This window comes from Acipenser ruthenus, chromosome 28, assembly GCF_902713425.1.
Source record: "Acipenser ruthenus chromosome 28, fAciRut3.2 maternal haplotype, whole genome shotgun sequence".
Lineage (NCBI taxonomy): Eukaryota > Metazoa > Chordata > Actinopteri > Acipenseriformes > Acipenseridae > Acipenser > Acipenser ruthenus.
In genome coordinates, this window is record NC_081216.1 from 22,593,705 (window position 1) to 22,618,719 (window position 25,015).

Below are 25,015 nucleotides of genomic sequence, written 5' to 3' on the forward strand. Positions count from 1 at the left end.
TTCCCAGCTTCAAATTAAAGTGTGAGATAGTGAGCGGAGATGCCTGGTGTTTGTTTTTTTCACCTGCAATAAAATCTATTTATTTTATGGCTCCATTTGAAGACTTCTTCGGCAAAGGCATTGAAAAAAAAAAGAAAAAAAAAAAGTTGACTATTTCTGTGCCAAGACGTACCACACACAGACACATGTAATCTATCTCTTTCCCAGCTGGCTCATTTATTCAGGCATTTTCATCACTCCACTTGAATGCAACTTCCACGAGAGCAAGACTAAGCGGAACCTTGCCATCAGCTGCCCAATGGGTCTAGAAAGGAAAGGACAGGACAGGACAGGACAGGACAGGTCCAGTGAGATGACATCTCATTTTTCAGGGATTTCCCGAATGGACAATGCAATTAGCTACCATCATGCCAAAGTGAACTAACCAACCACACTAGAGGAAAACATTTTAAATAAATAAAGAACACAGAAACTTAAACAAAATTGATCAAAACCAGCAGAGATATGACACTGGTGGAATTTAGTGTTCTCCAATGTCGTTGGTATTCTGGGCAATAAGTACATGTGACCAGTCGGGTAAAGCAATAGGATAATCTACATAACTGTTGAATTATCTGCAATACAGTTTGAATTCAACTGTATGTGGACCACCGTGGCTAAATAGAAATTATCTTGAACCACCGCTTCTTGAATCTAAGAAAATTTTGACTTGGAATTGTCAGATGTATTTTATTTATTTTTCTACATGTCATTGGTTGTCATCTGACACTACCAACCAAAAAATATATATATATATATATATTTTTTTTAAAAAGAGAAACAGTTTGTGTACATGTTTGTTCAATGGCAAAGAACCTTGCACAAATAACACTGAAAAACAGAAGGCTAACTCACATGGTCTCTTCCTTTTATAGAGTTAAAACCCATCCCGTCATTTCCTTTCAACCTTCTTGGTTGTCCTTGACTGCAGTTTTCTCTTGGAAACCAAAACCCTATGGAAAGAAACTGAAACCAAATGCCATGTAAACCGAGCCAATGATAACACATGGGAAACCTAAAATAACAGGAGCAATACTGCGGTAATGACTGACTTTCTGAACCCTACACATGGCTACAGTGGAGGAGGGCTCATGCACCGCATAAATGGGGCCATTTTCAAATCTGTGTTGCTGAAAGCAGCTGTGCAGGCCCTAATCAATCATACGCTTCCGGATCTGCGCTGCGGTTTAGGAGAGGGATAGAGGAGATCGATGCACTGTTGGTTCTGCTGACGGTTATGATGAGTATATTTCAAATACAGCCCTGTATGGATTAACCTCCTGGTACATTAGCTAGGTCACATGGACTAATTGCAGTTGGACTATTGAAATGAATGACTTGATACCGGGAAACTTTTTATCTGTATCATTCTTTTAAATAATCTCCATGTTCTGAATTGAAGCATAAAATACAATCCAAAGTGATAATAGTGCTAATAATATGGAGGAAAATAGATTTTAACAACTTGTTTAGCACTCCTTAATATATATTTTCTAATTTACTTTATATAAAAAAAAAGAAGAAAAAAACCCACAAACAACATGTGATTGGGTGTTATAATGTTATTACCATGCAGCCACAAACAAATCTGGTAACAGCCATAGCCTCGTCATTTGATGCATGTGTTACAATGAAAGCACAAGTAGACCAATAGAACAGTTTTGTTGCTATGATAGCCAATGTGTCTCTGGTTTTATTTAGTCACCCCAATGTTTTGTTAAACCAGTTATCCTCAACTATTGATAATAATATCCAGTTAGTAACATTGTAACCCACCATGCAGTCTTCCTTCAAAAGGTACCGAAAAAGTTAATTCAATTTGACTTTTCTTTATCTGACGAGGATAGTGAATTCCATTAGGTAATAAATAAACACACAGGGTATAGTTTAAAAAAAAGTCCCCAGATATTGAACACAAAACCAACCAGAGCAATGACAGATAGGATTACAATTTATAAACTACTTTCCGCATGAATTGAACTCTCTTTTGATTAGTTTTCAGTTTACCTTGGATTGATTAGGGGGGCGGAGAGGTTCAAGCTGCTTAACTAATCACTTGTTGTTTTTAAGTTGGTTTAAACCATAGGAAATTCCAACAAACACACTGGAGAGCACTAAAGCAGACAATCCCTGTGCCGTTTTCAGCTCTCCGCTTTTCAACACCTTCTCCTTAGCCGATGACATCCCTCTGCTTCTTATTTTTAGAAAAGCAGACGTCTTTTTGGGTCTCAAAAAAAACCCCAGAATAATGCACACCTAAGCTAACAAAACAAGTAATTTAATCAGGAAGTGCCCTAGGCTGCAATCTTTAAGGAAAGGTGATCAAATGGTCTGTGATACTTGACGCACTGTTTTGTACAATACAGGATGAACATGTGTTGAAAGGGAGGAGGAAGAAACAAGCTGTATATTTTTCTATACTGTATTTCACTCATTGGTACCTCTCCTTGACAAACCCATTTTTTTGTATGTGTTTAAACAGTACCACAGAGTTTTCAAACCCATTAATTCCCCTTGCTGGTAATGTAGAAGGGCGGTCATTCTGTTCCCTGTTAAACTCAATGTATAATGATGAGTTTAGGCCAGAAAATATGGTTCTCAGATAAAATAAAAGGTTTTAAATAATGCTTTGACCCCCACCACCCCCCACTCAATACTGATTATTAACTGAAGGATTGAAGCAATATAGTTTGGAAAACTTTGAGTAAGGCATGTGATTAAGCAGCACTCCTTAAGGCACAAAACCACCAAGCAAAAACTAATTCCACTAATACTGTACCCACCTTTCCTTTGGGAATTGCAATTCCACAACACTGGCATTGCTGACTGCGTGTTGGGGGTCCTTTCACATGATACAAAACCTGCATGTTTTGTAGATATTATAAAACAATGAAATTGGAGGCTGCAAAGAGATATAAAGTCTCTAGCCAATGTGCCTGCAGTATAAAAAGTTGTCAAGTTTCATTTGGAGTGTACACATCTAGTAAAGATTCCCCATCCTGTAATCTGATAGCAAATCCATGCAATATCCCCAAATGCATCTACCACATTCCCACACCATTAAATCTACTGGTCATAGCATACCAACAAACCACCATGTGCCTCCAAACAACATCACAATTGGGCTGTGGCTACAGTACTGTATCTCAGCTTTAACAGTCACCTCTGTGAGAATATGGATTGCCTTATCTGCATGTACAACATCTTCCCCTATATGTCCTGTAATTTAACAGACACCCTGCTTTAATTGTGGGAAGGAATGCACTTCCTGTCTATGGTGACCAATGCAAAAGGTTACTTCACCGTTAACTACGGCCACAAAAACAAAAGAAAATTCTAAGTTATTGCTTGAGAAAACAAACATCCATTACTTAGGGTGACCACATATTTTTTATTGGGATTAATTGTTGGTATGTTCTCATATCGCTGTGCTATCCGAGACCCAAAAATCACAGGGCCAGACTTATCTCCTTTTTTTGTTTAAGGAATAATACAAAAAAAAATTACATTATATAAACACACTTTAAAGCATGCCTACTGTTTAATACCTAGTTTATATTAAATGATAACTCTAGACATGCTCGTTCTAGTATGAAGCAATTCTATACCAAGAAATGACTATCCCTGCTCAAGGCATGTTTATCACACTGTTCTGTCTATTCTTCTACTACCCTCCCTACCTCCCTCCTAATCGTGTCAGTGTGTTCTCCCAATATACGGTGTAGTTGGCAACCTGTGTAGCGTGGATTAATCTAGCACTCAAAAATAAAAATGTTGTCAATTGATAGGGCAAGAAAAAGTTGTGCAAAACACCTTGAACACATGGTTGCATGCAAATGGGAGAAAGGTAAAACAGTTAAGAAATCATATAAATAATCTGAACGGGTAGAATACATAAACTCTTGGGTTGTTTCAAGGGGTTTGTAGATCAATTAGTGTGGATGGTCCCAGATGTAAAGGCAGCATTCCCACTGCACCCCCCAGACTCCATTTTAGGTAACCCGAAGTGCTTAACAGCTAACAGCATGGCCTCCATTTGCTTTAGTGCTAGTGTAGTGGGATCCAAAAAAGCTAACAGAACTTTCTCAGGGTGTATAACATTAAACCAAAGCTGCATAAATGTCCTGGAGCCATTAGCAGAAACCCAGATTGCCTAGGTTCAGTATAATTTGAAAAAAGGTTTGTAATAGGCAATCGCAATCAACAACCCCACTACCACTGTGTTTACTTCTTGTACCTTAAAAGGTTACGTAGCATATGTCTGTCTGAAAATAATTATACCTTTTAGAATGAGAGTCAAGTTACTATAAATGAACCAATTACAATTTGGGAAAATCCGTCAATTTCAGAAACTTGGACAACACAATTGCTGCATCAAATTAGTTCAACACATTTGCCTAAATTTAACGCTGTCTTGCTTTCTACTCGGTCTCCATCAAGTATTCTGTGTGGGGTTTTTTTTGTGTGTCTTGGACAGAAAAACAGGTTAAGCAAACTAGCAGGAGGTATTTGCCTTCAAGTCAATTCTCCTCACACAGCAATCAGCCATTATTCTGTAGAGATGCTTCACTTTTCACACAGCCACACAGTGCTTCATGTACAGGTAAATATGTGAGGTCAGTCAGGGGTGGAATGATTTTGTGTATAGCAACATGACAGCAGATGAGAGATGACTTGAGTGCTACCAAAATATTTCAGCACTTAAGGCATGTCCAAAGTAATTTCTGCTTCCATCCATCTAATGCATCTATTTGAAAGAAAAACATTCATCAACGATTATCACATCTGATAGCTATTTTTCTATGATTAAAAACAGAACAAAATAAATAAATACATTTTATACAAAACTACAAAAATATATTTCACTTTCAATATGTCCCCTCCCCCCTACTTAAATTATCTAAGATTTCCATTTCAAAACTAGATAAAACTTGTCCAAGTCTGATTTACATATTTAAAAAAATTATACATATAGCGAGAGAGTTTGTTTAAAAATACCCCTGCATTATAAGTTAATAACCCCCAAAAAAGTAGCAGGTCTGTGGTGAAAACACAATACAAACCAGTGGTGTATACACTTTAGGAGGATGAAGTTTGGAAAGGGTGTGCTTTAATTAAACTTGTCCCATGTCACCTCCTCTTCTGCTGTGTTGATCCAACAGTGAGGTTATCTTTTGGCTTGTAACTCATAGCAGGAGTTTGTCTATACAGCAAGTGGTTTACAGGCTTCTTATTTTTTCTTGTGGTTGTTTTTCTAGATGACTCATCTGGGGGTGGATTGTGGATGGGCTTCCATGGAATAGGGTTGTAAAAGCTTGGTGCTGGATACGAGTTACCATTATAGTATCCTGCAATGACATGTGATTTGATATTGCTGAAAAATGCTACATATTGGTAATTACACCAGCATTTGACAAAGCACCACTCTGCATCCGACTGATATTTCCTACATGTTGACAAGCCTGGTTATCTGTCACAAAATAAATATCAACTAGGTCTTAAAAAAAAAAAAAAAAAAAAAAAAAAAGGAAACATTTTCAAAATACAGCAAGGTTGTTATATCAAAATTGCGAATGTTTTTCAGCCTGTTAATGAAGATATTTAATAATACGCATGTATTATTTAATGAATGTCAGAGGGGACAAGTTCTGGGTAATCGATATCCTTTATCAAGTTGTGCGAGTTGTGTGATTTAAACTGGTGAGTTTTTTTTTGTTTTTGTTTTTTTTCTCTCATAATTTCAGATAACTCAATCTAAATTATTTTGACAAAGTAGTCTACTGGACTTGGCTTGCAATTTTTTTTCAGAAAACATTCAACAATTTTCTTGAGGCAAGTAATGGTCTGTGGGATAACACCACCATTCCTTGCAGTAAGTGCTAGAAATGTGTCATCACAATATGGCATTGCTTTTCTCCCACAACAGCACAACACAATGCTCAAACCCGTCTGGTGCAGACAGCACAGCCAAGGATCTGTTTTTTATCAGCAAGATGAGCAGTGGCGGCTGCTGACAAGGGCAGAGGTCTGTCAGAGGGTGTCAAACAAATATGCTGCATAGATATTAATAGGAATGGAAAATAGTCAGGATATGGGATACAATCCATCCCCACATGCTGACTGCAACACAATCAGTCTCATTAGTTCAGCATGCATCACAAAGCTTTAGCTAGTCAGTGTGGCTTTTTCATTCGCATCTCAAGCACGGTACACTTAACACACTACCCTTGGGAGCACAGGAAATATTTACAACTGAATTCATAATGTCAACAGGGGATAATGTAATGGAATTGTTGGGTTACAACAATTGTTGTGTATTTAAGAAAAGTAGACAGTACCAGAATATTCCAGCCAAGTTACTTAACATGAGAATGACAACTAGATTTAAGCATGTTTAAATATTACGCCATCTTTTCTCAGACTTTAGAAGCAAGAACAAAGACATCTTTCAGAAAAATTGCTTTTGGAAAAGAATAGGTTATTGCTCAAGGAAATCAGTGCACTACAGATTCCACATTCATTACTCAAATATTAATATAATAAGTGTCTCTGGAGCAGAACATTACCTGTAAGTTTTCCATTGGCATAGCCAAAACTACTGGAGGCAGGTCGTGGTTTGTCCTTAGCACTTTTTAACCATTCACGGAATTTATCACTTGCTTTTTCTCTCCTGTCCCTCAGCTCCAATTCTCTTGAGGCTGCTTCTTCCTAAACATGATTAAATCAATTAGGTTTAGGTGTGAAATCATCTCATTTAAAAAGACAGAGTGTGTTGCTACCCCAACAATAAACCACTTTCCATACCGCTTCCTTCAGTTTTTTCTCCATTTCTTCATCTTTCTTTTTCTTCAGCCACGCCTGGTACTTCTCTCTGGATTTTTCTTCTTTTTGCCTTTTCAACTGCTCCTTGGTTTCAATCTCTTCCACCTCTTTGCTTTTCTTCAGCTCTTTTAGAAGCTTTTCCTTTGACAGATTAAAAGAACCTTCTTGTTATTTTTGTATGCTGCGTTAAATGTATTTTTTTTTTTTTTTTAATGATTGTTGCTGATTTTTCAAAGCTCTGTAAAACCTTAAATCTGTCAGCATGATCTGTTCAATTCCATTAACAGCCAGTGTCTCTCAAGCTCAATTGCATGAAAACTGCTGTAAATGTGTAAAGTATCTGAACTTCATGACCAACTGTTAAACACATAGCCTGTGGCCTCATACACCCAAATACATTATAATTATAAATACCGTTTAAATTAAGTGAATTAAACTGAAGTGTGATTAATCAATCAATCAATCAATCAATCAATCAATCTCAGATGCCTGAATAAAGCAGGAGATGAAATTGAGAAGTTAAAAAAAAAAAAAAAAAAAAAAAAAAAGCTGAAAAGTGGCAAGAATCTGGGATGCACGGCCACGTTGGAGTTTTTGCTCAGGAACCCAAATTGAATAAAGTTAAGATTCAGATTACACCTGAAATTAGAATGTATACCAAATAAGTGAACTTTAACTGCTGGGTTCACAAATCCAGAGATACCAACACTTGAGTGAACAAAACAGCACCTGCCAAGCAAAATTTGGCAATTTTTTTCTTTTTTTGGGGGGGGGGACGACAAGTCAGGATGGTAAAATAGGGTCTGTGAAACTTGATGCAAGTATCCAGTCAAAGTTGAGGTAAAATATATATTTAGTTCCAAGTAAAATCTATTTTTTCTTACCTGTGCACAAGGGCTGAAAAATGTTATACAGCATTCTTTTAATGTTCTTGTTCCTTTGGATCTCAAATGCAACTTGTTTTCATCAGAAAGTCACTCCCTTTTAATTGTTAAAGGTCAAAAAAGAACTATGTACACTTTCAGTTGTTCTTGTTCATTTCTATTTTGTGGCACCTTCCTTTCTCTCCTGTTTTTAGTAATTTTTAATAATAATACCTAAGCATTGAACCTACAAAAGAAGCCACACAAAATACTTTCAGTGCGGGCACACAGAAAGCAAGAGTCCTTGAACTTGAGCTAATCATCCACTGGTTTGGGCTTATTTGCAATACTAAGCATTTAATATTGTAAATGTTTATTTTAAACTCAAAAGTTGACATTTTCTGCTTCATTTTATGTTACCATGTGGAAATAAAATAAGAAAATATAGTGCTAATAAAAACAAACACTAACTGCTTATGTCATGTAAGTTTAATAAAAAAAAAAATGTTTAAACTTAAAAAGGGTCTGTGTACAACTTAAAATAAAAAATAAAAATAAATAAAAATCTTAACATTCGGTTAAGAAAGTTTAAAATGACCTCTTGATTTTCCACTCTGTCTAATGGGAATCAAATGTGCGGTAACTTCTTGTTTTTCAAAAGAAGCTAGTTTAAACATGGGGTGTTTGTCTCCATCAACATCAGGTCACAAAGAAAATGCAGACGACAGGCTGTAGTTACTGCGACGAGTATTTATTATGTCAAAATGTTCTGCAAAGAATATGGCTTTCCAACGCCTTGTACCCTCTTGATCCATAATCTGGAGTTCACATAACTGGTACACAGGTACGCATGCGTACCAATAAAAAAAATGTGGACTTAGTTATTGTTATACAAGATGCAAGCGTACCATAAGTATAGTTTTAAAAGGAAAGCATTTATAATAAAGGCAGAGACGGTGCTCATGGTTTGAAGGTGAGGTATACATGCCTAATTTATAGATTATTCCAGTAGAGTGGGGGTCTACAGGCTTTGTCAAGGTCCGCAATCAACCCCCCACCCCCACCTTTTCTCGCTTGTTGCACAAGTGAAACAGAAAATATATACGTATATTTTAATTTTTCGCCAGCACCTTCCTTTCGTTTCATTATTTGTGCCATTTTCTGCAATGTGAACAGCAGAACTGCACCAGAACTAATTCACAGTACCTGTTTGTGGACCAATGAAATAGCAATTTGCCAAGACAACTGTTTGCAAGCACCAATGGGGTATGCAATGTAAAAACAACCATCTTAATGAAATTGTGCCTTATTTTTGAGTTTTGTTTTTTGTTTTAAATAAACCTTACCAACTGTCACAAATGTGTTAATAGCTTTAAATTAAAAAAAAAAAAAAAAAAAAAAGGGGAACATTTTTATCCCCTGGATCTGCATTGATCCCATCAATAGCCCCAGGGGACTGAGAAAGCAGAAAATCGTCAATCAGTGATTTTTCATCTCTGATTAAGACAATATGTAATTTAAATTTGCATCTTATTTTTTTCTGATTTGCCTGGTGCATTCTGAAAGATTTATGTTGTACCTTGCCCAAGGAAAGTTATCTGTTTCGACATAATAATTATAGCTTTCAAAACGCCAGCTATTTTCTTGGAGACACATAAAAACAAAAAAATGTTTTAACAATACTTTGGCTCTGTGCCGGAGAATGCAGAGAGCTACGTCCATCACTCTGCTGCACTTTAAGTATATTATCACGCTAGTGTCTTGCTCAAGTAGGAGTTACGTTAACCAGGCCAAACCCTTATGCGAAAAATAAATGTGTGTGATCCTTTAGCTTTTCTCCTGGATTCTCATACTGTTCTAGATGTTTTTTTTACAAGAGTAAAACTTTTGAAAAACAAAAAGGGGATGTCAGGAGTACAAACCGAGCAGTATCTCAATCATGATGATGGTTATGGAGGATAACTGGGCTTAAACTTGTACCAAAAGTTAAGAAACACAGTATATGTAAAAAAAAAAAAAAATTATATTTTTATATATATAACTGCAAAATGTCTTTTTTTTCTATTGAGACAGTTCAAATCATGGTGGTGCCTCATTTTTCAGACGCAATAATTTGTGATCTTGGCTGGACTAGCGGGGAACACAAACTAATCCATCTTTGAATAATCCACACACAGCCAAGTGGTCAGGACTAATCCATCTTAACTCTGTTGCTAGATACCTAAAACATAGCAACCAAACACGTACAAATGACATGCATTAAGGAGGCATAAATAGCGCATGGAAATGGCTCCACTGAAGCAGATGTATGTCATTTATAGTTTGACAACATTAGGGTTACCATGTGGCTCCAGATTAACCGGACGCTGTGAGACAGAACGGGATTTCAAACTTGCCCCTAAATTGAAATAAATGAAGGTGTAAATGAACCATCCTTAGCTACAATTAAGAATGGTGCTTAAATACCCGCATGCGCGTCAAATAATTGTATTAAACTAAGAATGAATTGCAGCCAGTCGCTATTTTTTTCTGTTTGTTAAAATTCAAATCGGCCATATTATTCTGCAAATACAATCGCATCATCATCTTGTTGCTCTATCGATAAATTAACTATACGTTCATTAAGATCTGATCAGAAGCAGCTGATCAGTGTGAATTGTTTGCTGCGCCCAACCAATTCCACCACAGCAGGATTAATCTCAGCAAAGATGGAGCTCATTTATACGTGAATTACTTTCAATTTAGGGGGAATTTTGAAATCCCGGTCTGTCTCAAAGCGTCCGGTTAATCTGGAGCCGTATGGTAACCCTAGACAACATGCTGTTCGGGGCAGGTCTTTGACTGTTTAAAGTAAATGCTTAATTTTTTTTAAAATTATTATTATTGTATTTCATACAGTTGGTTATAATTAAGAACACTGCAGCACCTGCTCATCTGCACTGCCTATTTGTTTAAACATGTATCGGACATCATTTGAATAAAACCTGTCCATATTAGATAACAATAACAACAACAATAATCTTTATTTATAGAGCGACTTTAGTGCCGCAAGTTTAAAGACACGTCACACAAGTTCACAATTACAAGACATGCCTCAGTCAGTTAGACAAGACACTTGCATATCAACATACTGCCAAATTCAACAAACGATTCACCATGGTATTAACTTTAACCATGTCTATGCTGCAACTCTCAGTGCAGCTTTGTCAAATTGTGGGGATGGGAGTCACATGGTGGTCTCCGACTTGTAATTGTACGTGGCATGATTAAGCCTTTGTGTGGCTTTCTTTCTCGTACTTTCAGTGTCTGCCTTTTGCTCAAGAACTATTTGTAGTTGCGCAAGGTTTAAATTTTATAAGATTTTACTGGGGAAAGGCAATCAAAATAGGGTGAGCAATTTGAAAAAAACAAACTGTACTGCTGAACTTCTCAGGTTTCTGTGACAGTTTATAAATTACTTGATCATTGGGTCTTGTAAATTATGACATCACAGAAACCCTAGATTTTTTCCTGTAACTCACTGAAGCCCATCTATTATTCTTGCCCTCATTATATATATATATATATATATATATATATATATATATATATATATAAATTCCAATCCCCACTGATTATACTGTATTACATAGCATGATGTAGGATGTAAAGTGTGAACTGCTTCTGACTGTTTACTGAATCCACATTGTGTCCGGGTCCACCTACTCCAGTGGTACTGTACAGTGAATCTGAGTGGGTCATCAACATCTACATTTAGTTTAACAGATCTAGGTCATTCACTGTTATTATGTAGTCTCATAATCTGTTCTCAGCAATCTATTAACAATCCCTTGGATGCAAGACAGCCTTCAATCCTTATAGGTGGTTCAAATACAAATAAATACATTATAATTAAAACACATAAAGTTGTCCATAGAAGTATAAAGCTACACTATATTGGTATATTCAATACACTCATTTGACGTTCATCTAATGACAAACTTGTGACTTGTGTTTTTTTCCTACCTGTTCTTTCTTCATTTGAAGCCAAGCACGACACTTTTCTTCAACAACAATTCTTTTTTTTTCTTCCATCTCCTGTTGTTCAAGCTTTTCTTCCTTAAGCTTCATCTCCTGTAAATTACATTTTTTTTTTTTTTTAAATACACAATAACCAGTAAAACATCTGCGACTGAAAAAAATTCACCTCAAAACACAACACAGGCAAGGCAGCTGAAAGTACAGTACTCAATGTAAACATGCTACAGTGGGTAGAAATGTTTACCTTCAGCGATTTCCTTTGCATTTCCATTCTCTCCTCTCTTGCTTTTCGAACAATCCACTCCTCCCAGGCAGTAAGGCAGAATTCTGAAGAGGAAGGCCTCTCTGGTTCCATATGCCTTAGCTTTAATTCAGGTGTCTCAGACCTATTAGTAAATTATAACAAGAAAACAATTGTTTTATTAAAATAGGGGCTATATACTCTTGTTGCCAAATGTAATTGGAAACCCCTTCTGCAATTAGCAGGTATAGTTTGCATAATGTGTTTCAAACTTAGAAACTAAGCCAACAAGCTCACAACATGGTCTCTGTTGTGAAGTGTAATCTAGGCAATGTTGTGGCTAAACGGAAGTCAGTGGGTATTGTACATCATAACTTACTTTCCACCCTGGACCAGCTGAAAAAAATAAATTTAATTTGACACAGCTATCATAAAAATCGACTTGCTACAAAATAGAGTCCATCGCTCTATGTGCTTATGGGAGGGTAGTGCACTGTAAAGTTATTCCCAAAAATACACTAAAAGCAGTTGGCTTTGTCCATGCATGCATTAGTCATGTTTCTGATGTCAGTGCATTTGTACCTTTGTTCCTTTTCTTCACTCTCTCTGGGTGTGGGATCAGACTGTCTAATCGGTGCTTCAGTGTCATCATCTTCACTCTCAAAGCTGTTGTGATAAATGGGTGAAAGCAGAGAGTATGTGGAGTCCCCTGTCGAGTCCAGATCACAGCTTCTTGCTCGTGTTAGCTTTTCATTTTTTCTGTTAGTTCTGCGTGGTGTAGAAGTAGAGCTCCTGGATTTGGAGAATGTGTGCTGGGTTGGCGTTTCAGACATTGTGGACTTTTAGAAAGGAAAAAAAAAAAAAAACACACACACTATACAACATTACACTTCTACATCGCTATTCATGACCATAGCCATCACCAAAGCCCTTAATTATCAGTTTATATAGTAAAACAACATTATTAATTATAAACTACATCCACGAAAATTATTTGGAGAAAGTAAACATGATCAATATAATTTAGATAATATCAAAACACGATGCATCTCCATTACCTCTGGTCTGTAAGTATAATTTTAGTTTTAAAAACATGGTTGATTGTCCCCAAGAAGTCTAAAATAAGTAGCCCATCATCTGAAATAACTTCAAAGTAGACATAGGAATACACATTCTCATACTGTGAACAACGTTTGCAGACTACTGTTGTCTATTGCATTAAATAAATCGCTGTAAACACTTAGCCTATATTCGAGTACATTCCATGGCATTATCCAGATTAAAATCGACCAGAGTGCATCAGTAGAATTCTGCTATTACTACCACCACACACACACACTCGGAATCAAAACAATGAAATAAAGAAAATAATGATGGGATTTAGTTAACCAAGTATGGTACTGTTGAAAAGTAAAGCGTCCTGTCTTTCCGCTAACAACTTGAAAATGTCTACGCTTCAAACATCAGCAAATATCAAGTGCATAATGGATAAAACAATTTAGAGACGTAGTCTAAACCTGCTTGCAGTAACATTTTTTTTTTTTTAAAAAAACGTCCCTGTTTCATTTGCAAATAGTTTATCTTAAAACTCAAAACTAATCGACACGACTATGCCAGAGAACTGGGGTTCGTTGTGGTCTTAACCATTTCGTGTATGTATGTAGTAATTAACGTCTGGTTCGTTTCGTGTTTACAACATTGCATTTCTTCCACACAAGTATGTGATTAATGTCTTGCTCTCAATCAGAAAAAACAAATTGAGCACATCATGCTTGTTGAAATCCTTTACTGTGCATGTCACGAGTAGTAGGTAGGTGTACTATTAATGTCATCATGACATATACCTGCAATAGCTGCTATACTGTAAAAGGTAAAATGACCTGGATAGTAATGACATCAGTTGTGCTTTGTTTAAGTAAAACTAAACTTAACGTACAAGTATGTTTTTCTTTTATACACATAGTATTCGTTTGATTTACAAGAACTGCTCAAATAATAATGATTTTTTTTTTTCTTAAGGTAACTCGTACAGCACAAACAACAAAACACACACCACCTACCCACGTACCTTTATGTTTTTTGGCACTGTATATTCCACTGTCAGTTTGTAGACCAGTTGAAAATGTTATTTTTGCTTTCTAGAGGGAATGGGATTAAATAACGATAAAGAGAAGCCCTTACAGAGTTCCTGCACTATCTCTCCAATGCTCAGAAAAAGCAGTTTAAAAATGGCTGCCCGCTGCCCGCTCTCCCAGGAGACAACGCGCGCCGAAGGCCGTTGCTAACTGGCAGCCAATCAGATGAGTGAACAGGGCGGTCCCCGCGGAGATGTTACCGTGACAACGCTTGACGCTTACTCCAGGACATTTACGGTGGACGATCTTATTATTATTATTATTATTATTGTTATTATTATTGTTATTATTATTATAAATTACATTATAAGGCTTTTGCCTTTTCTGGTATGTAGAATCTTAATTGAAAGACTTGATTAGTTCTTACTTTTACTAGTAGTTCAACGTCATCCCAGGAGGTTGTGTTTTAGAGGTAAAGAGCGGCGTTATTTAGACCACCGTTGACTGGGCTGATCTAGATACTGAATAAATTAACAAAAGATCTCTCGAGTTAAACGGAGATGCCCAGAAAACAATATGTTGCAACTCTCTAGAACAATAGTAATAAGATACAGTAATTCTGCTGGTCAGCTTTTTTTCGCCTATTGAATCGAACCCTACCCTACTACACGTTCTTCTTTAAACGACGGGAAATTTAAAGTCGGCTTGTATAAACATCACAGATGACATTAAAACAGTAATAGCTGGCTAACCACCGAGGCCAGACTTCAAAGTGCATATGAGAGGAGTGATAAAAGACCACGATGTATTTTAAATCGTAAAATGAAGACGACGCTGAGACACATGCTGCTCGCCAGGGAGCATGGCTGCCTATCAAAGTACCAGATGAAAAATGTTCTGACTTTAAGGGAAGAGAAGCAGCAGTGCTGACGCTTTAGAGTCTGCTTAAATCAAAATGGAAAACATATAATCGAACAGGGGCGGCCGAAGTTATTCCTTCCACCCCTGGTCTTTGTTTCAACTTTTAATTTAACCAATTAAACCTGCATCCAGACCCTGCAGTAGTTAATTATATCATTTTACCTGTTAAACCTGGCGTGGAATAGCCTTCCACAACCGCGATTGAACACCCCTACTAAGACGTTTCATATTTTATTATTGAATGCAAGTACAGTTTACTGAAGCAGTTCAATTATTCTCATATCAGGAATACCAGACTATATAGCAACAATCAGAAACATTTCTCACATAGTTAAAGAGCTATGTCATGAAATTAACATAAGGGGGTCAGTTGTCTAAATGTGCGAAGTTACTGGCACAGTTCTGACCATTTTGGCCTGCAAGACACCACAAACCAAGCAAACCCCTTCTTGACGAACAGGCTGTTCCAATAACTGTCCTCCTCTCCCTCTGCAAATAGTTTCACATAGGTCTCAGCAGAAGAATATTCAGTAAAGCATTCCCATTTCACCTAGAGGGAAGATTCTCGGTGTGATTTTTGACAGCCTTCCATCTACATTGTCAGCACTAATCAGTTGCCCAGCTAGGCTATACTCTTGAGGTTGCAGCTAAAGGTTTGTGTCACTCTTGCAATCAGCACACTGGCATCAAGTAAAGCACATCTTTCATTTTCTTCATCCCGCAAGGACAGTGCCGTTGAATGTATTTATACCAAACTCCTGGCCTAGTAATAAAGTGGGTTTATCGATCTAAGAAAGAAAGGAAGAAATCAATCCACAGCACAGAAGCAAATCAATGGAGTTCCGCATGTGGATTTATTAAAACAAATTGAACTTTTTTTTGGCAATGAGGTTGAACAGCATTTATTTTTTCTCTGTTCTGTTTTGAAGCAGATTCTTTTTCTAACCTTAGCTATTTTCCATCCATCCATCCATTATCGGTAACCGCTTTTCCTATAGAGGGTTGCGGTAAGCCGGAGCCTAACCTGGCAGACACAGGGCGCAAGGCGGGACTACACCCTGGACGGGACGCCAGTCCATTGCAGGGCAACCTTAGCTATTTTAATACATTTAATTGGAAGCTTTTGTTTATTTAAATTCAAGGCAGAGAGTTTAATTTTCTCCCCTCATTGTCTTCTTAAATATTTTATGGATAAACTAAACTAGGATACTGCTACTTTAATGAAGCTCTGGGTTACATGCCAATTAAGATTAGGGCCCCAACTCGATAGGCATTTTAACTGGAAGAAAATATTGATGGGATTTCTAGGCTAATGCAATAAACAGCAAATGAGGAGCAATACTGTATTCAGATTCTATTAACACATGATCAATGACATCTTGAGTGAACACAAGTACTGTATATTTTGCTCAATATTTAGTTAACAGTATGATTTTATAAATTGGACTCCTTGTTTCCATCCAAGTTGATTATATTGTGACGCAGGTGTTGGTGCCAATCATAAATTAGCATTAGTCCGAAACACAAAAACAATCCATTAGTTTTAAACATTAAAATGACAATTCACATTTCGGCTTGGATTTCATCTTTTGTCTTTAAAACAAACTTTAGCTTCCATCAGTCCTTGGAACTAAAAGGACTATCCAGCCTGTTATAAATAAGATAAAACTGGACTTCTATTTGCCTGACATGGTGTGTTTTCAAAAACTTCTGACCTCAGGATTGTGGAAAATGGAAAGTGGTTGCCAGTCTTATTTTGAGGTACAGTACAGTTGATCACACCCTTACCATAGCCAGTCACTGGAACAATACCATGTGGGAAATGTGCATTGAAATTAAATGAGACAATCAGGTATGAAACCATAGTCAAGTGAAAACACACAAACCAAGACATTAAAAGCAATGATATTCTTTTATATATGAATGGTTTGGTTTACAAAAATTACAATATACAGTACATCCATCCCTTCCACATTTATAAACTAGATGTTTTTTGTTTTGTTTTAATATACAATAATTCTGAAATTTTGTGACAATATACAAACCAGATTTACTTACAAAAGCAACAGCGAAAACATCTATAGAAAAAACACAATTTAACAATCCTGCTACTGGCAGCCACAACAGTTCAGGAGGTAGCTTCCATTGTTATGCAATGTATCCCATTAGGTTTATTTTAGTCATTTTTTGTATTTATTTTTTTTTACCTATCAAATAATTTACAACAAACACACACCTCAAATTAGGAATTTATCTTATGTACATTATATACAGTTCACACCTTATTGTCTATTGTACAAAAACAAATTTGGCTTTTTTTTTGTGCTTGATTTTTCTACTTTTCCAGGAATGTTATTAAAAACGGCAAAGGCTGTGACAGTGAGCTTGCTTTAGAATTTAAAAAAAAAAAAGTGTATCAAAGAGTTCAGATACTGTGCTTAAAAAATCAGCTAAATTCAGGAGATGCAACTTGGGAGCACATATGGTATGTGACTGATTTAGAGACTGTACTATTTCTGTGTGGTCCTGTGCATTAAAAGGACTGCTAACCATTCTTACTTCTCATTAGCATCAGCAACCTTGTCATTGGCTCCCTTGTCGTGATAAAAAGCTGTTGGTTCGTTTTCGGTTTTTTTTCTTCCAGATATCCAATTTAAGTTACAATAGTACTGTTGGCAAAAACAATGGCGGTGATGTATAGTGTACCCAATAAATGGTCTTTTCATTAAAAAAAAAAAAAATTAAAAAGCAAAACCAGCCACACCATTTTAGTCATTGCTATAGGCTGCAGTATTGAAGCACTTGATACAAGATCCACTAAAACTGAATTGGAAAGTATAAAGTAAATCATCATTCCCAACATAGGAAGACATTAAAACGAATTATTCATATTATGCCGAACCAGATTTCTACCACATCCTGGGAGTTCAGACCCCTGCAATTGCCATTGCCTTTACAGAAAGTAATACTAATCATTAAGCATTGTTTATTTTCTTATCTTCCAGCTACCGAAGACATTGGCAATGTGATATTGTCAGTGACAGTGTATTAACAACCACACACACACACACGAGACAGTTCTTACCTAGATTTCTATTAAACCTTACAGTGGATACACAAGACAAGCTGCCCTTAAAATGGCAACATTCTTTAAAATGAAATGCAGCCTCTTTTGGCACACAGCACGACACTGGAGACAAATATGAAAATAAAAAACAGAAGCAACAAACACGAGTACACCTCTTAGGCTCCCCTCTACCAAATGCTGACACTAATTAGAATATGTTCAACTTTATGATATGTTAAAGTGCTTTGGCCTGAACAACTCCTCAGATCTAGTTGCTACTAGATTCTCTTTCACCATAGACGTGCGTTACAATGTGTTACACAGGCTAGAGATCAAAGAGCCTACAGTGTATAGTTAAGTCACTGAGAACTGCTACTGTGACAGCAATACAAAGGGAAACTTAGAACATAGTGTGTGTTCAATGGCTATTGCCGACTCGTACAATGAGATTTTGCTGATCTAGCATGTGTTACATATGTCTACAGTGACAGAAACTGCTGGAAAAAATCGAATCGTGTCAAAGCACTTTAATACAGGCTATATTAAATTAATATAAAACATAGTATTTGAATAATTGCAATCAAAACCCTTCTGAATGATTGCAAACAGTAATTTAGCAGCAACACATATGTGTTGTTTCTGAATACAGTATAAAACTGCATTGGACTGCAATTTGGGTTTCTTTCAAAAGGCCAAGTTCTGGAGATATCTCCACAAGGTGTTGTGACAGAACATAACAGAGCATCAACAGCAAAAAATAAGGGACTTTTGTGAATGATGTTTTCATATGAATCGTCTCAGGAGTGAGATGTACTGTAAAAGCATGTGTGACTTCCCCGATCATGATCCCAAAATGTACACTGTTGAAGAATAAACCCAACACAAATTAATACCCCACTTTAACACCTTGCGCTTTCCTTAAAGGAAATTGTCTCGTTCACCTCAATAAAATGTTTATATAATGGTCGATTTCAGAGCCCCCAAAATCGTGTCTATTTTAATATCAAAATGTAACTTAATACATGCTCAGTATCGTCAAGTCACGATTTCAAATGTGCATAGCTGCTACATCTCTAGGCATGATACAACCCATCAGCATAGAACTCCATGAAGAAATACATTATCTAATGTTCATTTAGTTTTTAAAATCATATATAGTTAGGAGGTAGGTACCCATTTCCTCAGCTGAAGTTTTCTTTTTGTCTTGGAATGAAAACAAAAGCAGAAAGAATGTCCCTCAAATTGTAAATAAAAAGCATTTGCCATGGCAACTCTATCATTCTGAAGAAGACACTTATGCCAACAAAGTGAATCCAAGATAGGCCCAAAAGTCGCAATGACTGGGTTAACGATAAACCTTATTTAAAACACAAAAAAATGGGAACCTCGTTTTGTTAAACAAAGATTCATGGCTCAAGAGAAAAGAAATGTATTGCCAAATTCCCTTCTTTATAGGCAAGTCACATAGTGATTACAAAAGTGCTTCCTGTACGTTGGCATATAGAGACACTATATGCGTTTCATAGTGTTTATGGTTTATATTAAGTATCTGAACAGTACTGGCTTTGCTCTAGTTTTTGATTCTCGGAATATTGTACGAATAGTGGACCAGAGGGACGCCGCGACTCTGGTAGAAGCAGGCCCGTCCGCAAGCCTGGACTTGATCCGAACTGTCCGAGACAAAGGAGTCTCCCTCGTCCGCGTACTCCGACTGGGCCGACTGTGTGCCGCAGTCTGACCAGTAACCATCCGCCCGCTGGCAGGGCACCACCGCCAGCACCGGGCAGCTGTGCGACTTTACCAAGTGTTTACAGGGCATGGGCTTGGCAAGCAGGTATGACTCGCAGCAGTCACACACGGCCAGGTTGCCGCCCTGCAGCTGAGCGTAGACGTCGCAGTCATAGTAGAAATCCTGCCCCGCTGAGCATCTGTTCTGCCTGCCGGCACCCGTGCCCACCGACTTGCCATCCGTCCGCCTGCCGCAGCGTTTGAGCCGTCTCCAGTCCTCCTTGAACTGGGGGTTGAAGAAAATGTAGAGCACGGGGTTCAGGCAAGCCGGCAGGGGGAAGAAGATGAGCGTCACCGACTTCATGATCTCCGGGCTGATGGCAATGGCCGTGATCAGAGGGGCGAAGGAGAAGAACGCCACAGGGCAGAAGAAGATGCAGTTGGTGAAGATGAGCCAGGCCACATGCTTGATCATGCTGGACTGCAGCATCTCCGACAAGTCTGTCTTCTCGAGGCCGCAGTAGAGTTTGGTGTAGATAACGGCCATCAGGAGGTAGGCCACCGAGTTCAGGAGGACCAAGGTGACCGTGAAGCCCAGGGAGGGAGTCTCGCCCGTGGGGAAGGGCAGGCAGAGAGGGGAGGAGGAAAACTCGCCCACGTGGAAGAGGGGCAGGCAAGCCGCCACCATGGCGAAGACGCAGACCAGCCCCGCCGCCACCTGGAACTGCCTGTGCCGGCAGCTCTTACCCTTCTTCAGGATGTCCTTCACGGAGACACTGCGCTCGATGGCCGCCAGGGCGAGGAAAAGGATGGAGGCTTCCGAGGAGAAGATTGCCAGGAAGCCTGTGACCCGGCAGCCGACACCCGTCTCCCACCAGACGCCATAGTCTGCGAAGCGGCCCCAGGACACCACGTCCAGCCCACTCAGCATGCCTGTGTATGCGCCCATCAGCAGGTTAGAGGCAGCAATCAGGCCCACAAAAAGCTTGGCGGAGGACACAGTGCCACAGGGGGCGAAGGTCGTGACGAGGACCAGGATGTTAAACACCAGGGCCACCAGGCAAATGAACCAAACCGTGAGGCGAATCATCCAGCTGCCAAGCAAGTGCTTACACGGCTTGAAAGCACCTGTGAAAAGAGATGTTTGAGGTTGATCAAGATCTATCATGTGTTACTTAGACTTTTCTTCATAGAATTATGTATACATCTTCATTTATTTTAAAATCGGTTGAATATATGATCTTACCTGGAGAAGGTGTACAGTGCACAGACAGCTGAATTATTTCCCCTTCATCTTCACGGATTATATCACCTTAAAGAAACAGAAGTATTTAACAACATGAAGATGGAGCAAATGTTTTTTGTTAGAACTTTTCTTCCATGGTCCCTACGCTTAGTTTTATGTAGAATTTTTTAACTCCATGCTGGACTTGAAATATCATTATTCTAAGTTCCTACATGGTTATTCTTTTTTATTTACCAGATTTCAAACTCAGCATCCAAAATCAGCAGTGGCCATGTTTTCAAACCCGCTACACAAATGTTATTATATTCACTATGACTTTACCAGGATGTCAAGATGCTACAAACTTGTTTTAAAGGACATCCTGGCAGCCAGAGCCACAAGGCAACACAGAATAAGTATTTAATTTAATATACTGTTAAACAGAACAATAAGTACACTGAAGCCAACAATGACATGTCTGAATCACTTACCTGTTTTTTTAAGGCTGCCACCCTGTTTACTGGGATCTTCCACATTGGTAGTCAAGTAGGAATCGCATCCACCAAATGTACAGCACTGGTAGGCATAGGGCACTGACAAAGTCCTGTAGAGCCAAGACAATAAAACAGCAATTACAGTCTAATGTTCCAAGTGTTTAATACTGACCATGTGGATGCACAGCTTACCACATTTCTGCTTATTGGCACTGATTGTTCAGAAGAAAACTTCCATTTGGTTTTATTTTTGGCTGGGGGTAGCAACAGTACTTAAAACAACGCTACGTCTGCCAGTGTGTCGGTTAATTTTGCAGTTTCTTTACTGGACTATTAAAAATGAACCGCTATATAATTCAACAAGCTTTTAATTATGGTCAGACTCCCCCCCCCCCCCCCCCCATTTTATTGTGTGGCCTTAAGAAAAATCATTCAACCGCAGTCAAGAGAGAAAATGAAATGGCATGGGGATTTACAGTGGCCTTATATTTCCCTCTTTTTTGCAGCAGTAATATTTTTACTATTGTACTATCATTTTGGTCAAACAAGGAAATTCTTATTTTGCCAGGTTCAGGTGACCTCATTTTTACTCAGTCCCTTTTAAAGGTGATATTAAAAAGGGGGTGACTATGAAAACACATATTTGACATTGCCCCTTTAAGAACCTGGATGCAATTCCAAAGGCACCAAGTGCCCCTAACAGCAATATCAAAATCTCAGGTCTAGGAAATGAGGGTGACAACATTCAGTTGCCAGGTGACACTCTGTACAGTTGAAGCTGGCATTCAAATAAGTATGTGACGATGATCAGACACAAGACCATGTCCCACTGAGGCTTAGCACTTGATTCCACAACATAACTGTCAAACACTTCCACATGACAATGCTATGTGACATTATACACAGAGCTAAAAAAAAAAAAAAAAGGTGAGAAATACATGTTTTTAAAATTCTCCTCTGTTGCTACTTTTGTATCGCTACTTCACCAAGGAAGCCGATTTCAGACCCCTCATTAGGTTTGATTCAGAAAGGAAAAAGGAAAAGGTTAATGCTAAGCTCTACTGACAAGCTACTGGGAAGAATAAAGCACAAGTACTGGAAAACAAAATTATCTTTTCGTTCCAAGTTTTGTTGAGAGGCAGCCATCCAAAGCTAACACTGCAGCAGTAGCAACATATTTTGTTTAAAGCTGCTTTCAGAAGCCCTGCTGGAGTACCTGAGTTTCTGGAGGTCCTTGGCTGCCAGTAACCCTTTCAGCGCCAGATTGCCTGCTAGTTTCAGCTGATTCAGTCCGGTCAGGCCTGCAGTTGGTAAGGAGTTCAGCTCATTGAAACTCAGGTCCCTAAATCAGAAACAGACATCCAAGATTAGAAGGCAACACACCATATGTTTTAGGAGGAAAGAGTCTTCATATGAAATTGCTGTAAACTATAGTAATAATAATTCCATATACTTACAGGTTAGTTAACGCAGAGAGAGATATGAAAGCATCTCTTTGAACTGAGCTGATCTCATTTCGGCTGAGGTCTCTGTAAATAAATAAATACTTACATAAATAAATAAAAAATGGAAGAACTTCGTTCAGCAACTTATTTTTATTAAAATGTTTATTTTCAATGTATAACTTTAAAAAGGCCATGGCTAGGACTAAAATATTACATGCACTGCAAAAATGCATAATGCATAATCATGGCCAGTGAAAAAACACTAGCATGCATCTCTGCCTTGTCCAGCTACGGCTGCGTCTTTGTATCTGTAGTAAGCTGCCAGCATTACATGTTTAAACTACAGCACTGTATTACCAGTATGTACTTTTTTCCTTCTTCTGAAGGGATTGCGATTCTGATCCTTGCCTATAAAATCAAGTCCGAACACTTAAAGAATGCACAGAGATGCACCTGTCAAGATCCACACACACAACTGAGCATGGCACTTCTTATGTCGCCTGTGATTAATACCATCCTGGAGACTTCAGTTCAGACTGGGGAATCCCCCACCCCCACCCAAAATGCTTTAGCAATAAAACAGATCAGGCTGATTATTATTAGAAGGAAGAAGATGTCAAAACTCACAGCAAGCGGAGGGAAGCCAATCCTTGAAATGTGTCTGCCTTGATGTCTTTGATTTGATTGTGCTGCAAGGCCCTGTAAAACGGGAATAAAAACAAAGGAGAGGGAATTTATAGCAAAGAGAGAGACCTGAAGACTTGTTGGGGCTTATTCCCACCATAATCCAAGTGCCTCCAGGGATTCGGAACAAGGCTTTTTATTGGGAGGGTCGTGCGAGTGTGCACTAAACTAACCTCCTTCTGCACTCTGTTTTCCCTTACCAGTTGTCTTTCTACTTTACAGTATTTGAAAATCCATCCCCTTATAAAAGCTTACCATAGTAAAAACACCTCAAAGCATGGTGAAGCATGGGTAAGCATTTTAAAGCACAGAGAGGTATAGTAATAGTAGTAATAAACATGGCAAAATTAACTTATTTATAAGGGGTGATGCACTAGAATTAAAGTATTTGTGCCCATTGCTGTGGTTCCTTGTGGGGTTTAAAACATACATTATATATATATTATATATATATATATATATATATATATTCTGTTCCAGAAACCCCAGCTTTGTCAGAGTACAACTAGTTTCACACAGTCTGGAAATTAAAAATAAATAAAAAACACATTTAAAAAAAAAAAAAAAAATGTCTGCACCACGTCAGTGTTGTTGCTGCTTGTTAGAGTTGAAAGGGATTAAAATAGCCTTAAATGATCAAAAATACCATTCTACTGCTAAATGACTTGTTAATGTCCAGAATAAGAAATTAAGTGAGTGAAACTTTCAGATTAAAATGTACTTAAACATGACAGCAGTGGGAAGTTACTACTGCATACTACAGTACACATCCACTTGCTAAACGTTTGAAAATCAATTCTAATCTACAGCTATGCATATTGCAGAAAAATGTTGCTCAAAGAGTATGTGTGCTTTGTACTTTTTAACTGCGTTAGTTTATGCATCATGTTCATTTTACACAGCATGCAAATTGAAGTCTGTAGGGCTTTCGGCAGTGAAAATGGTGCACCTGTATTCCAGGTGAAGCAGATCTTAACTATTAAGAAAGCAAGATCAAAACTTAACAGCGTTTGACAATGAGATCACACTTTCCAAGCCTTCCTTTTGGCAAAAGTCTGGAATGCGATTCAAAGACCTTCGCATTGGCAGAGCAGTGGATATACAGCTGCATGGGATAATAATGAAGTCATTGGAAACTGCTCTCCATTGTATGCAGCCACCTTGCTGGCTCCCATAACAGATCTGCTTTGATACTCAGAAAGGCACAGGCACCTCTGCTCTGATCTTCCAATGCTGTCGCTGGCAGCAGCAACAAAAACAGGTTTAAAGAACGGGACAGCATGGAATTCCAGGAGACTTACATTTCTTCCAGGTTGGCACAGCCCTGGAAACTTGGGAGATCACTTATCTCGTTGTACGACAAGTCCCTGGGGGGAAAAAAAAACACAACA

At 38.1% G+C, this 25,015-nt stretch overlaps 2 protein-coding genes across 3 annotated transcripts in view; both read right to left on the bottom strand.

Moving 5' to 3' along the window:
- Positions 1–4,862: 4,862 nt before the first annotated feature.
- Positions 4,863–14,269, bottom strand: LOC117434637 (coiled-coil domain-containing protein 34-like). Of its 2 annotated transcripts, none has more exons than XM_059003088.1 (7): positions 14,054–14,269; positions 12,568–12,777; positions 11,989–12,130; positions 11,730–11,837; positions 6,844–7,002; positions 6,606–6,747; positions 4,863–5,387 (listed from the first exon to the last, which is right to left on the bottom strand). In XM_059003088.1, exons 3-7 carry the CDS (start codon positions 12,097–12,099, stop codon positions 5,170–5,172), a joined length of 738 nt encoding a protein of 245 aa, XP_058859071.1. In that variant the 5' UTR covers positions 12,100–12,130; positions 12,568–12,777; positions 14,054–14,269; the 3' UTR covers positions 4,863–5,169. The 2 variants fall into 2 exon arrangements, with proteins under 2 accessions (XP_058859071.1, XP_033913125.3); XM_034057234.3 differs by having other exon boundaries at positions 12,568–12,824.
- A 2,605-nt stretch (positions 14,270–16,874) lies between these two features.
- LOC117434997 (leucine-rich repeat-containing G-protein coupled receptor 4-like) overlaps positions 16,875–25,015 on the bottom strand; it is a 49,192-nt gene continuing 41,051 nt past the window's right edge. The window contains exons 12-18 of the mRNA XM_034057814.3: positions 24,926–24,991; positions 23,568–23,639; positions 22,953–23,024; positions 22,712–22,837; positions 21,493–21,605; positions 21,023–21,088; positions 16,875–20,904 (exon numbers count right to left, since the gene is read on the bottom strand). Coding sequence (XP_033913705.3) covers positions 19,619–20,904; positions 21,023–21,088; positions 21,493–21,605; positions 22,712–22,837; positions 22,953–23,024; positions 23,568–23,639; positions 24,926–24,991 — 1,801 coding nt within the window. The 3' untranslated portion in view covers positions 16,875–19,618. The remainder of the gene's footprint in view (positions 20,905–21,022; positions 21,089–21,492; positions 21,606–22,711; positions 22,838–22,952; positions 23,025–23,567; positions 23,640–24,925; positions 24,992–25,015) is intronic.